The sequence below is a fragment of the Microcebus murinus genome, chromosome 3 (genome assembly GCF_040939455.1).
Source record: "Microcebus murinus isolate Inina chromosome 3, M.murinus_Inina_mat1.0, whole genome shotgun sequence".
NCBI lineage: Eukaryota > Metazoa > Chordata > Mammalia > Primates > Cheirogaleidae > Microcebus > Microcebus murinus.
This window is the reverse complement of record NC_134106.1, coordinates 56,622,154-56,639,859: the sequence shown is the minus strand read 5'-3', so window position 1 is coordinate 56,639,859 and position 17,706 is coordinate 56,622,154. Positions and strand designations below refer to the sequence as shown.

The window sequence follows — 17,706 nt, the reverse complement described above, 5'->3', positions numbered from 1 at the left end:
CTCTAACATTAAAATCTTACACTAGATAATTTAGCAAGATTGCTAGAAGCAAAGTACACAGAATAGTGCTTTAAGTAAATTTAAACTGTAAATTTTGAACTGTAGTCCAACTAAAACAATGTTAGCTCAATATTTACAATCTGCATTGAGTTGTCACATTGAAAATATTCACAATATAAAATTAAATGCAAACCAAATGGTTTAGGGGACTACTTCAATCTTCATCAACATTTGCAACTTTTCATGACTCCGTGTTGGAGGGTTAGAAGATGGGGGAAGTGTATCATGATAACAATAAAAAAAAAAACCTCCTGTTTCAACCTACCAAGAGTGTCATTACCTAAGAGTGATGACTATTCTACTAGTCCTGATACCTGGACGGCTGAGAGAACCATGATAACTGGAAATCAAGAAAGAGGAGGCTCAGAAAGGCTTTGCCTGAATACATTCACTTCTCAATCACTAAGGGAGATGGAAAAGCCTTCAGTCCAGGCCTGAGAAATTCATGATAACATTCAAGAGCTAGTACCTAGGACACAGAAAATAAATAAATATTATCTGAAAAACAGAAAGAATAGCCTGAGCACAGCAAAAATTCACCTACATATAAATATTAAACCAAGAGTTAAATTGAAAGATTCAGGAGAGAATGTAAAAGCATATCAAAAAATGCAAACAAACAAAACCTGGACATATTAAGAGTAAATTTGGGTGACTGTACAGTGATATGGCTTAAAGCATGGGCTTTAAAGTCTAACAGAGCTAAGTCTCAATTACAGTTCTGGTATTTATTATATGATCTTGGATAAGTCATTTAACATCAGTTAATGTTATTTGCCCTTTCCTAATAATTCAAAAGGTTCCAAAATATCAAGTTGGTGTCAGATAATATAAGTAAGTATCAATGACCACAAATATAGTATTAAAGCTGCAAAAGACTTTAAAAAGTTACCTATATCTAAATGAGCCTAAAATGCATCCTAGAAATTGAACTTTTAAAATCTCTAGCATTGAATTGCTCTATTGACCTGGGTCATTTATTACTTAAACAAATAAATAAAACAATTTTTTTAAAAACTACATAGCAGAAAAGGTTTAATTATTTTAACTTTTAATTAGCAGGATTCTAGTGTACTAAACTGTCCTATACTTCTAAATGTTTCGGGCTTTAAAGGAATTAAATAACCTAATTTTGCTCATATAAGTACTTTTCCTGAAGTCTAAGTTTATAAAAAGATATATCTGAATCCAAAGACTTTTCTTTCTTCCTTTTGAAGCTTTAGCATTTTCAGTACATTGTATACTATGTAATATTCCTGTTCAGACCAAGGTCAAATAACTCGAATTTGTATTTTCAAGATAAAATGCCCAAAAAAGTGCTTCAGATTTTATGTGGAACATCAATCAAGTGAAATAAAATGTATTTGAAGCAAAATATATTTTGGACTATTATAAGCAAGTGGTGGCACAGAGGCAGTTACAGTATAAAACAACTGTAAAAGAAAAGGACTTGTTTGCAGGGAGGCATTTCACATTGATCCAATTTTGGGTCAAGTAAAGTTATTCTTTCTGTTATCAGAGAAACTGCTCTTCTGAGGGAAAGAGACTTCCCCTCCCTACTGCCATCCCCCATTCCTACAAATTGAGGATCACCATACTTAATGAGAGATGTTATTGATAAAAATATATTACACATGAAATAATTGCCAGAGGGAAGGGTAATTGAAAACCACTATACTAGAATAAAACTCTTACCAGGAAACTCTAACCAAATCCCCTCCAACACATAATCTAGGGGTCCTCAAACTTTTTAAACAGAGGGCCAGTTCACTGTCCCTCAGATCATTGGAGGGCTATTGGAGAGTGTGGCACACATTCCACACATGTGCACTGTGGGCCAGGGATGAGTCGGCTGCTAAGCAGGACAGGCAGCAGCAGCAAAAACACCCCGAGGGCCGGATCAATGTCCTCAGCGGGTCGCATGTGGCCCTTGGGCAGTAGTTTGAGGACCCCTGAAAAAACTCACTTTTCCCACGAGAATACTCTTATTCTACTATAATCTAAACTGTCATTAAATAAGGTATATTCTATGTATAACATATTTGATCAAAAACTTTAGAAGATTTCCATGCAGACTATGAGAAGCACTAAGAGTAGTAACATTCCAACTAAAATATATATTCATTCGTGCTGTTAATTTATAAAAGAAAATGTATGGAGTAAAGTAACAGAATAGCTTAACTGAACTAATTATCTAAACAAAACCATGATAAATTCAGGATAAAGTATTTAAAAACAACTATTTGAAGGCACTGGAGAGTGACCAAAAAGAGCTGGAGAAGAGTCTAACCTTGAAAAACTGACTATAGTTTATGAAGTTTGTGAATTTGCAGATTTTCTCCTGAGGGCATTCTTCAAATCATAGGTGGCAGAAACCTGCAGCCCACTAGCTTGAATGGTCAGAGGACAGAGTTTGAGGCTAGGAAAACAGACAGAAGGTTATGGATAAAATCCTGAAAGAAAGGTAGCCTCAGACGGGGCAAGAAACAAACCCTATCTATAAAATTGACCCAAATCCTGGCTGAGTGCTAAACTGTACGTGTACAAACCCACTGTATGTGTACAGAAACTCACAATAAAGGCAGCAGCTGGAAAGTGAAAACTAAGTAGAGATAGCTGCTGCTGTCCACAAGAGAGGAAACAGAGTTTATGGTCTGAATCCAAGCAAATCAATTGCCAATTAGAACAAATATATTTCTTCAGAGGAATATGAAATCAAGAGCTTTCACATTATTCAAAACATCCAATACATAGGAAATGTGACCCATATATTTTTAAAAAGCAACCAATAGAAACTAAACCTGAGATGAGAAAAGTTGCACTTTGACACAGACTTTAATGCAGCTATTATAAATATGCTCAAGGATTTATAGGAATTTATGTGTACACACACATAATGATTGAATAAATGGGGAAGCTCATCAGAGGAACAGAAACTATTAATATACAAAAAAGAACTAAATAGAAATTCCTGAACTGAAAAGTACAATGACTAAAATGAAAAATATGCTAGATAGGCTTAACAGCAAATTAGAGATGGCAGAAAAAAAGAATCAGTAAACCTGAAGGATTATCAACAGAAATTATCCAACCTGAAGAACAAAGAAAACTAACAGACTTAACAGATTACTGGGACAATATCAGGCAGTATAATATGCAATTAGAAATCTACAAAAAGAGGAGAAAGAAAATGGGAAAGAAAAATATTTGAAAAAATGGCAAAAACTTTCCAAATCTGGTGAATGACAGTCAAGAAGGTATATGAATCTCAAGAAAGATTAATACAAAGTAGACCATACCTATTACATATTAGTCAAATGACTTAAATCCAAAGATAAAAATCTTCCAGCAAAGAAAACTTTAGGCTCATATGGCTTCATTAGGAAATTCTGTCAAACATTTAAAAAAGAAATAATACCAATATTTCATAAATTATAGTATGGATCAATGTCTGGATCCCCTCTAAATGCATATGTTGACACCCTAATACCCAATGTGACTGGAGTTTGGAAATGGTACCTGAGGGGTAACTAGGTCATCAGGGTAGAGGCCTCTTGAATGGGATTAGTGCCCTTAAAAGGGGATAAGACCAGAGCTCTCTCTCTCCACTATGTGAGACACAGAGAGAAGGCAGCTGTCTACAAGCCAGGAAGAGGGCCTTCACCAAAATACAACATGCTAGCACCCTGATCTTGAACTTCTAGCCTCCAGAACTATGACAAAATAAATGTTTATCATTTAAGCCTCCTAGTCTATGACATTCTGTTATAACAGCCTGAACTTAGACAAACTCTTTCAGAAAATAGATAAAGGAATAATACTTCCCAACTCATCAGATCAGCATAACCCTTATATCAAAACCTGTCAAAGATATTACAAGAAAAGAAAATTATAGATCGATATCACTAAGAACATAGATAAAATCCTTAACAAATCAATCTAAGGAATATATAAAAATAGACAATATATCATACTCAGATGGTCTTATCCAGCAATGAAAGGTTGATTTAATATTCAAAAATCAATTGACATAACCACCCCATAAGAGGAATAAAGAATAAATACCATATGATCATCTTATTTGATATAGAAAAAGCATTCAACAACATTCAACATCCATCAAGATGTTTATCTGAGAAAATTAGAAATAGAAAGGAACTTCTTTAATCTGAAAAAGGGAATCTATAAAAAAATTACAAGTGATATGAAATTTAATTTAAAAAATGCTACTTTTCTCTGAATATCAGAATTAAGACAAACATGTTGACTACCACCAATACTTTTCAACATTATATTGGATTTCCTGGACAATGCAATTAAGAGGGGACAAAAAGAAAGAAAGAAGAGAAAGGAAACAAAAGGCATACATGTTAGGAAGGAAGAAGTAAAACTCTATTCACAGACAATATTGTCTACATAGAAAATCCCAAAGTATCTATAAAAAAGCTACCAGAACTAATACACCCATTTAACAAAATAATAATATACAACATCAATATGAAAATAAATAAATGCAGAGTTGTACACTTAGAAAGCTTATGTAAATACACAGTAAGGTACCACTGCACACCACAAGAATAGCTGAAACTTAAAAAGACTGCAATAAAACATATTGGTGAAGATGCAGAGTAACTGGAACTCTCATATTATTTCTAGAGCCTATATAAATAGTCCAACCACTTTGGAAAATGATTTGGCAGCATTTTATAAAGTTAAAATACATCTACTCATTGACTCAATAGTTCCACTGTTTGATGTTCATTCCAGAGAAATGAAAGCATATGTCAACATATGTAATTGCATAAGAATGTTCATTGCAGCTTTTTTTACAACAGCCAAAAACTGGAAGCAACCCAAATGTCAGAATAATGGATAAACAAACTGATATATTCAAATAACAGAATACTCTCCAGCAATAAAAAAATATTAAAATACTAATATATACAAAAACGTAAATGAATCTCAGACATTTTGCTAAGAAAAAGGATGCAGACACAAAAGAGTGTCTTCTGTAATAAGTAATAAATAAACAAGAATGGCAGAATATTATTAATGGTTGAATCTGTGTAATGGGTACATGGGAGTTCATTATATGTACTGTTCCTTTTATTTTTGAAACTTTTCATAAATAAAATTAAAAAGACAATGTTCAGATTTGGGAAGGTTTCCTATTTTCCTAGTCAGTTTTTATAGTATTATGCAGAAAAACCTGTAAAAAGCACTTTAGTACCAAAGTTCTATTTGTTCCATTTTTAACACTGTATCTCTATTGAATGTACTAGGACCTATTACTAGTACATTCAAAAAAGTAATACGACATGGCAGAACTGATAAGATTTTAAACTATTTATATAGGTATCAGACCAACTTTTATATTAATATATGTACATGTATGTTATAGATGCCCATCATTTCCTGTCCATACTCTCCCAGAAAATCTGGACCTCAGCGATGTGATTCAAAGTGGGCCAGATTCTTTTTTTTTTCTTTTTATTTCATCATATTATGGGGGTACAAATATTGTTAAGGTAACATATATTGCCCTTGAAAAGTATGCCAGATTCTTTTATCTAGAATTTGGATTATATAGACAAAGTATTCCAGTAATTGACAAACAGTGAAGGCTTAAGGAGAAGAGAATTTGGCCAATGTCGGAAATTAGGCAAGACAAACCCAAATGCAAAGTAACAGGTGAATAGAAATGACCATCCCTTGCAGCAAAGAGAAGAAGGGAGGCACAGCCTTATCATCTGTCTCCCATGAGACCTGATTATACGTCCTATACTTGGATTTGGAGAGTCACCCTGACTAACCTTACAAATCCCCCTTTAATTAAACTGAGTAGGTTTGTTATTTCCCAATAAGTAAGTTGCTTAAATAAGATTTAAAAAATCTTGAAACAAGACCTAAATCATTGTGATATCTACCATGACAATGAGCTGCATCAGGATACAGGTCACATCTTCTTTGAATCCCCAAGCACATAACATTTTGCATCTGACACTCTTTTATTTAATTAAATTAATTTCAACACTCTTATTGTGCCAGCCTTTTATCTTAGACACAATGCCAACAGGTTTGTTCGAAAATCTATATTAATGTATGTCTAGCACATAATAGCACTTGTCAAATGAAAAAAAATTATTAGGGTGGTATTTGATAAACAGTATAAAATAATATCTTATATTTTAAATTAGACTTCATGTACATACCTAAAAAAATTTTAGGCTAAGCTATGCCCTTACACAACCACTATTCTATAAATATAGATTATACTGTTTGTTTAGAAAAACTTTCAAATTTTGTTGAATGTTTTCTTTAAAGTCAACATTAGCAGAAACAAAAACCTACCTCCACTGATGACTGGAGCTGAAAGGTTCTGATCACTTAAATTTTCTGCTAACATCCAAGCTGGAAGGATTCTTTTCCTCTGGGAAAGATCTGTCTGCTGCTTACTGAAGTCTCTACATTCACCTAGAAAAGACTAAAAAGGCATCTATATATTAATTACCAAAAAGAATTATGCATCCTTAATGAATTTGTAAAATTATTTACTTTACAGAAAACTACCATTAAAATATCCATCTGCAACTGTAGAGATTCATTATCTCTATTAGTGGAAGTGTTGGACTAGTGTGATATTCTCCAGAGCTTAACTTAAAAACAGCAAAGCAGATCAATGCTAGCAATATTGTCATTTCTCCTCTTGAAATAACTTAGAGAACATGCTATAAATGGATGAAACCCTAAATTTCTCACCACACTCTCTGTGGTAGTAGTCTGGGTCTCAGTTATTTCTGTGCTTCTTTCCAGCTGTGAGGCACCAGTTGTCTCATCAGGTAAATTAATCACAGGGGAGTTTGGTGTTTCCTTAAGTATGTCATCTTCATCAAGCATTTGACTGTTTCTATAAAATAAAATAGAAATTTGTTTTCTAATCACTTAAATTTAACATGCTTCTGCTGCCAACCATGTCACTATAAATGTGATTCTTCTGAGCCCACTTGACTGATTAGTTGTGCTCCTTTTCTCAGACTTAGCAGAAACAAAAAAGCAGATTACAGTATACTAGAATAAAATATATAGACTAGAATATGTTCTTCATCTTCTACCTATGATATTGCCATAAAATATACTAATCTCTCTAAATCATGGGCTTGGAAACCACAATTATTTATGAGCTGTGTGGCAGCCATCTCTCTCAAGGCTTAAAAGCTATTTACTTATTTAATATTTGGTCAGATAGTCCATGAAAATTTAGATCACAATCCAACATCCTAAGAGATAATGTAAACTGCAAAAGCATCAGCTAAGCTAATTAGGCTCTTGGAGGAAAAAATAAAATCCATCCTGAGAAAATTCTGAATTTAAGTTTATACATAGCTGCTACCAGAGTTCTGGCCAGCAGAGCCACCTATGAAAGATCCCACACTTATAGTACAACTGCAAGCTAAATGTTCTGGAACAGGAACATCCATGGTCACATGTGGAACATACTAGCAGAACCAATTACCTCATACTCTCTGCAATGTGCAGTAAGATCATCCAAAGTTGTTGGGTCATTATTACTTATGTATGAATAGAGAGGATCCAACACATTTATCTTTCTGAAAATCTGAAAATGTAGATGAAATACTCCTCAAAATAAAAAGGAATGAACTACTGATATGTGTGCAACAACACAGATGAATCTCAAAGGCATTTAGCTAAGTGAAAGAAGCCAGACGCAAAGGGCATATTGTACGATTCCATTTACATGACATCCAAAAGGGTAAAGCTCCAGGGACAGAAATCAGATGAGTGGTTGCCAGGGACTCGGGGTAGAGTGAAGGGATTTTCTACGAAGAGGCATAAGGGAACATTTTGGGGAAATGGAAATGTTCTATGTATCATTGTAGTGGCACTTAAAACGTGTCAACCTGCATTGAATCGTACATCTAAAAGGGATGAATTATACTGTGTGTAAATTGTTCTTCCTTAAAGATGAATTTTATAAAACTAAAGACATAGTATTTTAGAAATGTGTCTGGTTGAGAAAAGTCTAAATAATGGCTTGTTTTATTTGTTTGTTTTAGTATTTCAATAATCTCTTCAAAGGCAGACTTGAATTTCAATGGCAGGAAGCAGCCAAAAGAGAAAAACTTACTTAAACTGAATTTCTATGTAGCACCACATTCTTTGTTCATTCAATAAATATTTTTTAAACACCTTTTAAACACAATGCCTTACCATGTGTCAGGTACTGTGCCAGGCACTGGGGATATAGACTTGAAAACATCTAATTGTCCTATCTAAGAAAGTTCATTCCACTACAATACTCAGATCCATCTGACTCATAAGATAAGGGTGTACTTCCAAATTATAATTTTTTCCTCAAATTTTCTTAATATTGAGTTTGAAAAATACTAAGAAACATTCAAGAGTACTGCACTAACTTTTCACAATTTATAGTATTAGGAATTAAGCAATTTTGTCGATTCCATGTCTAGTTTATCTTCTATTCTGGCATAAGTTTGAGACTAATACATATATATTCTATAATCCATAGGTATTTAATTTTTAATAATATTTACCAAAACTAAATATAACAATGATTTTTTTAATCAATCTCAGAATAAAATTCTATTTAATGTTTAGTTCAAAAGAAATCAAAGTATAAATTATTCTATTATTTAAATATCAAATATACTGTCACTGTGATAAAGATATGTTTTTATTTTACATTCAAATACTTCTGTATAATCAACTATCATAGGATTCATAATATATTATTACCAGAATTTGTTAAATAAAAATATTAAAACTTGAAAATTTATCTAAATATAGTATAATAGTTATTATTTTTTATAATAGCTTCATTAAAAACTAATTCACATAACCATAAAATTCATCCTGTACAAGTGTACTATAGTGATTTTTAGCATATTAACAGAATTATGCAACTACCACTAATATCTAATTTTAGACCATATTTAGCACCTCAAATAGCAATCCCATATACATTAGCAGTCCCTTCTCATTCCCTCTTCCTCCAGTCCCTGGCAAGCACTACCCTACCTTCTGTATCTAAAGATTTATATTTTCTAGATATTTTATATAAATGAAATCATACAATATGTGGCCTTTTACATCTGGGTTCATTCACGTAGCATGTTTAAAGACTCATCCATGTTGTAGCATATATCAGTATTTCATTCTTTTTATGGCTGAATAATATTCCGTATGAATACACCGCATTTGTTTAGCCATGCAACTGTTGATGGACATCTGGGTTGTTTCCACTTTTGGGCTATTATGAATAATGCTACTGTGAACATCCATGTACAAGTTTTTATGTGGATGTATGTTTTTAATTCTTTTGGGTAGAAACCTAGGAATGGAATTGCTGGGCCATACAGTAATTATAATTTTAAGGAACTGCCAGAATATGTTCCAAGGTGATTGTATCATTTTACAACCCTACCACAATATACAAAGAATTCCAGTTTCTCCACATTCTCACCAACACTTGCTATTATCTTCTGATTATGGCCATCCTAGTAGATATATAATTTTGATTTGCATTTTTTTCTTACTAATGATGTAGAACAACTTTTTGTGTTCTTATGCTCATTTGTCACCTTCTTTGAAATTCAAATCAGCCATGCATTTTTAAATTGAGTTGTTTGCCTTCACAATGTTGAGTTATAATAATTCGTTAGATATCCTGGAAATAAGTCTGTATGGTTGTGTCTGTCTACTCCCACAGGTCTAGTTTACCCATTCTATAACTTAAAAGCTGAAATGAAGCCAAATAACATTCTAATGACTAACTCAAAAACTACTGTATGAATTTGAACCATACCTCAGATATTAGTATGTTTATTCTAATACCTCATTTCCTCAGTTTCCCTATTCTATATTTTCTGCTATTTTTATAAGAAAGAGGAGTTATATAAATGTATTTTAAGTCAGAAGTTAATACTTTAATCAAATTTAAAAAGGTAAAAAAAAACAAAGAAAATATACTCAATTTCAAATTAACTATCTTGGTTACTGTTAGATGGGAAAAACATTTCAAATAAAACGGTAAAAGACACCACATATGGGACCAATCACAATGGAGGAATAATAAGTTTTCAAAGTCAAATATTTTCTAGAAAAACACACACACATGCATTTGTGATGGCTGAGGAATTAGATTATAAATATCATCACTTACTCTCATTTCATCAATCTTACCTCAAGGTACATTCCATTTCCATTTCAGAGTGCGTAGACAAAACACGGAAAATATATTTGTCAACTAACAAAGAAAAACTATCTCCAGGATTCAACCAGCGCCATAGATTTGTCTTCAATGGTAAGAGCTGGCTCTTCTCAGAAGACTGATAAAAACATGGATTGGTGTGTATCTATTAAATAAACAATATAAGACAGTAATGTTGTAACTCAAAATTATGATAATATACAACTAAATATGAATTTGGGTATCAAAACAATCTAAGTTTAATAAATCCAGAACCTATATAAGTACCATAATTATTTTTTATATATAAAAGAGGAAAAAAGTTGTAATACACTCCTATTTCTTCAGGAATCAAAGAAAAAAACAAAGTTATCAATTAACTGGTTAAAAGATTTCTTACATTTTGCTTAATAGAAACAACTGGATATTAGAAAAAGAAACATTAAAAATAATTCTCAGTATAGAAAAACTGAATCCCTCAACTTTTATATCCAAAATGCACTAACTCCCCAATAATGACTAGCTTCTTTGCCACTTATTTTCTCCTAATAATTTCTTACTACAATTAAAAAATAAGACACTATGGAGCTATGGTTTGAATGTGTCCCTCAAAAGTTCATGTGTTGGAAACTTAATCCCCAATTCAATGGTGTTGAGAGGTAGGTAGCACATAGAAGAGGTGATTGGGCCATAAGGGATTTGTTCTCATAAATAGATTAATGCTATTATAAAAGTAGTTTCATTATCTAGGGAGCGGATTTGTTATCTCAAGAATGGGTTTGTTATAAATGCAATTTCAGCCATCTCTTGTGCACTCTCTTGCATATGCCCTCTCACCCTGTGATGGCTTCTGCCATGTTATGATGCAGCAGGAAGGCCCTTACCAGATATGGCTCACTGATCTTAGACTTCACAGCTTCCGGAACTGTTAGCCAAATAAATGTCTGTTAATTATAAATTACCCAATTTCAGGTATTCTGTTACAACAGCACAAAACCAACTAAGACATATAGGAAAGAAGAGTATTTTTTCCCAGCTGAAATCACTTAGTATTTAAATTATAGGTGGTTGAATATTGGGCAGTTAGCAAATCCAGCCACAAAGAAAGGGAAACGATAACTCTGGTCCATGATCATCTTTCCCATTTCCTAAAACTGTTCATAAGGGAGATCCCAGAACTAAAAGAAAAAATTACATGCTAAGAAAATCTAATGTTTGATCCTTCAACTTAAACCTAAATATATACTATTCATTGAATAAGTTAAAAAATCTATGTCAAACTACATATACTCCAACTAAAATGCTACATGTATAGAAGCCCAAAAGATAGTTTTTAAAAAGTTATAAAGTAGACAAAAGTCTAGCAAAAAGGGAGGAGACATACACATAAAAAAATCTGGAATGAAAACAATGACATAACTACATAAAAACATTTGAAAAATAATAGAATACTGTGAATACTTTATACCAATACATTCGTAAATATGGCCAGAATGGACAATTAACAGCACCAAACTGATTTTTTTAAAAAAATTACGGTTATGTGTATGTATATGTGGCTTATTTGAAAGTATTTAATTATAAAAGGAGATCGAATTGGACCTATATTTCAAAAATGCAATCAATAATTCAAAATCTTTCCAACCCTTTCCAAAACCAGACCTAAATGGATTTAAAGATCTTTCTAAATATTCAAACTCTCTTGTGACCAGAAAAAGATAGAAAGATCCCCAATTCCTTCAATGAGACAAGTTTAACTTTGATTGTAAAAGTAGACGAGGACAGATAAAATAATGGGAAACCCAAACCCACAGTAATTTAAACAATATAAGCTACCTATATGACAGACATATTATTGATGTGTGCCTTTTAACATATCCTTGGGATTATAAATGCAAACTTAGATTGGGCTATAGCTTTAGAAGTGGTGCAAAGGATGCATTATTCCTGAAATGGAACTAAAATACAAATCAATTTTCTATAGCTTTCTCTTAGAGTTATCATTAAATATTAAAGCAAGATTGATGTGTACCCAAAAAAAAGGTACCTTTATTTTCAGTGTTTTTTTAAATTTGGAAAGCTTGTTTAAAAAAAAATGAGTTGAGGAAAGGTTAAAGGCTATTATACTATTTTCCAGATATTTTCTAAGTGCATTCATAATTTCATGTGAATAAAAACAATAGCAACTCAAGAATTCTGTGCAAAAGAAAAAACACAATGAACCCAAAGACATATATTTTGAGGATCAATACCAAACAAAAAAATCTGCAATTTATATATACTATAGAGCTACTGCCCCAATCATCCAAGAACCAAACTGAATAAGATTTTATTAAAATGAAATAAAAGCACCAACATCTATGAATCCACCCTGAGGATATAACCAATCACCGGTACAGTCATTTACAGAGAACATCATCAGTTCGCCGTTATAATGCCTTTTCTCCCTGCTGATACCAGACTGTAGATTAAGTTTAAATGACACATAAAAAAAGCTAACATCATCTCCTCATGAGCTGACATTATCTCCTCGTGCACTATTTCCGAGAACTGCTGGAGAGTTAGAGCATTTTTTAAAGGAGAAATATTAGAGGGAAAAAAGGCAGAAATTCGTGCAATTCAAAAGTACAAATTAGTAATTGCCCTAATTGCATACAACTATCATTGTCAAAGCTATCTTTTTATTTGGTGGTAAGTTTGATTTCCAAATTAAAGGAAAGAAAAAAGCATTTAATCACCTAAACATAATTTGGAGTATAGCGCATACAGAAAGGAACGTCATAACAAAACATTTGCTATATTCATTTATATTAAAATCCCACATAGAAATTTGGCCCAGTAAATACTGGATAAAGTTTAACTCAAAGAGAACATTTTTCACTAACAAAATCACCTTTAGTTTAGGCATACTTATTTTATATTATTAGTACACTTCTCAATAGCCACAGAAGTACAAAATCTATCTAAATACTTTTCATCCAAGGATATACGCAACTCCAACTAAGCACCTTTAGTAAGCCAATTTGGAAAACACTCTAGTTTTTAAATGTAAATATCCTTGATTAACACTCAGAAAAAATACAAATAAGTTTAAAATATTCATGCATTAGTGAATTTGATGTTTTCCTAATGACTTATTTTTTATATATAAAAATTTAATGGCATGTGAATTTTTTATAAGGCCTTCTTCTTAGCATTGAGTAAATAAAGTGTGTGAAGAGAAAACCTGATATTTGTTCAGTTGTTCACAACTCAGTTAATTAACCTGTTCACAAATAAATGTGCTGAGTTCTTAAAATGGATTGTTTCACTATTTACAAATATTCTGCTACTATAAATTTTTCAGGTATCACTTGGAGCAAAAGCAAAGCTGCAAAAACAATAGGAGTTATAGGAATGAATCAACTTGCCTTTATAAATGGAGTAAAAAGTATTATTAATTATTTTCTGTGATATCTGCATAGTTATCAGCATGATTTGAATATTAACAATACAAATCCACAAATGTCTATAAAGCTACTCCAGGAGCTGAAATTCTCTGCTCTGGTGTAAAAAAATAAAATAAAACTAGAAATTCAATCATCAAAGACTAGTTAAATGATAGATATACCTATCAAAAAATAAGTACTAACTATGAGTTCCTCTTTTCATTAACATGAGTTAAAGAGGAGTGAATCTAAATCTTACAGAAAGTCTGTGTTAAGTCATGGATCTTTCACTTGAGGAAGCAGGTGTATTAATAGCCATAATTCCTATTTTGCAAAAAGTAAATCTAAACTATTAATAATAATATGTTCTTATCAGAAAAGTTAGATAAGAATTTAGAGATCCTTGTATTCTTTCCCTTAATGTGTTTGGTAACAACAGCAAAAACCTTCTTTATTTTAGGCCATGGTAGTTCATTAAAAGGGTGTTAGAAATTTGGTACTAGAAAATAACATACTTTTGTGAAAATCTGTGATGTCTCCAGTCCTAGAAAGGCCACATATAGTGCTCACCACAACATACACTCATGCATTCAACAAATATTAATTATTTACTATCTGCTAGGCACCATGCTAAATACTAGAGATACAAAGATTTGTCAGAGTTCCTCTACTCAAGTTTATGATGCAGTAAGTCTCATCTAAGAAGAATAAGAAAGTTGGAGAAGATCCAGAGATGAATAACTTAATGGTAAATACAAGGACTCCCACAGGAGTACTGACTGCAGATATTAACACTAAGACAATGCAGAATAAGAATGAGACACAAACCTTTTTAAAAATTATTTATTCGAGGTTAAAGTAGGGTGAAGTCAGCTTAGTCAAAAAATTTCCCAGTACAATTAAAAAGATGTTTTTCAAATTTGGGAACAATTTAACATAGGGTAATAAAAGGAAGTACTCTGTGTGTAAAGGAAAGATTATGACAGGCAGCTGTACATGAAAGATGAAAATATAAATCAATTTAAAAATGTTATAAATTAATGAATTTAATTCCGTAATAATAAGTTTACCACCACACCATCTAGTCCAAAATAAATGGAGCCTCTCACACACATTTCATTCTCCTATATAATAGATTCTGCAAATGAAAGGGAATAATTACATATTATATTCCTGGAAACTAGCTGTCCCTGAAAATCATCAGTAATTCTGCATCAGTAAACTATAAAGGACACAATTCAAAAGGCCTAGCCCTCAACACAAATCTTCAAATTAAAATTATTTTTAAAATCCTGTAGTTGAACATGGTCTGAATTTTAGAAATATTCAACTCTACATACAGAGGTATATAAACTTGTGAAAACACAACCCTATAACATCTCAGCAACTGTGTTCTACTTATCCCACCTCAACCAACCAACCATTACATAATTATGGGCTTTCTTATGGGATCTTATTTGGAATATCCAGTTATAAACAAAATCATAATATATACATGAACTGGTAGTCACCTTTCATTAAAATTCCAATTAATGCTCACCGTGTCCCTCAGTTATTACCTCCCCAACTTCCTAATCCCCAGAGAACATTACCACCATGTGAGCACCATAGTGTTAATCAGTCAGAACCAATTTGATGGTGAGTACATGTGGAGCCCATTCTTCCGATCTTGTGTCACCTCACTTCGGATAATGGGCTCAAATTCAATCCAGGATAATATAAGCAGTGCTAGATCACTGTTTAGAGGAGAAGAGCATGCCTCTAACCCTTGCTAGGGAGAGGCAAAGATATAAAATGTAACCAAAATGTTTGTACTGTCATAATTTCCTGAAATAAAAAAAAAAAAGAAAGTAGAAACAGATACAAGAATCCAAGAATCTAGATGTCTTCTAAATCACATGTTAAAGAGAAATGTGAAAAATGTAAAACTATGTTCTTGCCACATTTTAAAAGTTTATAAATTATAGTATTTTCATAAAATGTATTATTTGTTATTTTAAATGAATTAATAAAATTTTTAAAAGTTAAAAAAAAAACACAAAAAATTACAACTAATGGCCAAGCATGGTGCCTCACACCTATAATCTCAACACTTTGGAATTACAGGATCCCAAGCAAGGTGGGAGGATCACTTGAGGTCAGGAGCTCAAGACCGGCCATGGCAAAATAGCAAGACCCCATCTCTACAAAAATTTTTTAAAAATTAGGCGAGTGTGGTGGCACACGCGCCTATAGTCCCAGGTACTCAGGAGGCTGAAATAGGAGAATTGCTTGGCTTGAGCCAAGGAGTTTTTGAGTATGCTATTATTGTACCACTGCACTTCAGCCTAGTCAACAGAGTGAGACCCTATCTTTAAAAAAAAAAAATTCTAACGTGTAAATGTAGCATTGTCCTATGAGAAGATGCAGTTTTAATAGTTTAGATCTTTACCTCCTAATTATCTTCTGGCAACGAAGGATATACTCTGACATTAATTCCCTATTTCCATAACCTGAGAAAATAAGCAACTCCAATCAGGAACTCAAAGGGTGAGATATATAAAGTTAAAATAAATCATTAATAACATATTTACCGGTTTGATTCGAAGCTGACCACTCACCACCTCAAGAATGGCATGTCTTCTGGATACTCTTTTGTCTGTTATCTACAGAGGAAAAAAAAATTAAAATTTCAAGCATAACCACCTCCTTAAAAACAACAAAACAAGCAAACAAACAAAGCCCTTAGCAATGTTTCTGAAATCAGCAGGCTACTTATTAAATGTATCATTCATTCAACAACTATATATTGAAATAATTGCCTTCCTTTAACAGATAATGAAACTCAGAGATTCAGAGACTGCCCAAAGTCATGGAAGAGTAAATGACAGAGCCAAGACTCAAGCTTGGGATCTCATAGATCCCAAAACCTTACATCATAGTTTCCATTCATGACAGACATCTACTGGAGACTTTTACCAATAAAATTAAAAAATGAGAGAATATCTATATCATAAGTACTTATTATGAAACATTTCAAATACAAGAAATATATAGTATGTTATAATGATAAAGGTCCTAAAAGGAGGCAGAACTGCAAATTTATGCTCTGAGGCCATCAATAGCAGTTAAGAGATCAGGAAGGCAGGAAGCGGAATAGTGAAAGCCAAATATTTACAGTGAAGAAGTTAGCATCTATTTTTTAATATTTGCTTCCTGTTTTAAGCCAATGGTGTTCTATCTATGCTCACAATCTTTGCTGCATTCCAAAGTTCAAAAATTGTTTGTACTTTAAATGCTGAAAATGCTAATCAACCCTTCCTCTTTTTGCTGTAAACACAATAGCTAAGATTATCTTTTTTATTTGCAGCTTATACATAATGAAAGCATGTTAAGCACCAACTTCACTTAACCATAATTACCTGACCCATCTCTTGGTTACCTTGGTATCCAGCATTTGAATTCTGTCATTATCTACATCAGGACTAAAATTATCAGGAAAAGCAGACCATGATAACACATAAATTCAATTAAACCCATTAGTTCTGCAAAAATGTGAAACTGCCAGGAATCAGTGCTCATTTTTTAATCAGACAGCAGTTATGCACTTAGGGCTGTAACTATATACAAATAGTAACATCAAGCAGCAGAATGAGTATCACATAAATGAATTTTTCACAAACTAAAGTTAATTTTTAGAACATTTTCTAAAATAAAATATCTTAAAGATAGTTAATTTAAAATACACCTATTATTTCAATAATACTATACTATATATTATACTATACTATATACTACTATATATATACACACTATCTATATAATTCTACTATAAAATACAATGGCTAATTCAGAGAAGTAAATATAAACTAATAATCTTTTCTATCAGAAAAAGGGTAGAAATTTAAACATTCCTTTACCTTTCCCAGAATGTACCTTAACAATAGCAGTTATCTGATAACTCATTTTGTCATTTGCATAGAACTTTCATTTAAATGTTAAGACTCATCA

The 17,706-nt window shown here is 32.3% G+C and overlaps 1 protein-coding gene across 1 annotated transcript in view; it reads right to left on the bottom strand.

Annotated features, from left to right (window-relative positions):
* Positions 1-17,706, bottom strand: part of APLF (aprataxin and PNKP like factor) — an 89,405-nt gene that overhangs the window by 56,279 nt on the left and 15,420 nt on the right. Inside the window, exons 2-5 of the mRNA XM_012750158.3 lie at positions 16,290-16,361; positions 10,282-10,454; positions 6,820-6,967; positions 6,412-6,544 (exon numbers count right to left, since the gene is read on the bottom strand). Coding sequence (XP_012605612.3) covers positions 6,412-6,544; positions 6,820-6,967; positions 10,282-10,454; positions 16,290-16,361 — 526 coding nt within the window. The remainder of the gene's footprint in view (positions 1-6,411; positions 6,545-6,819; positions 6,968-10,281; positions 10,455-16,289; positions 16,362-17,706) is intronic.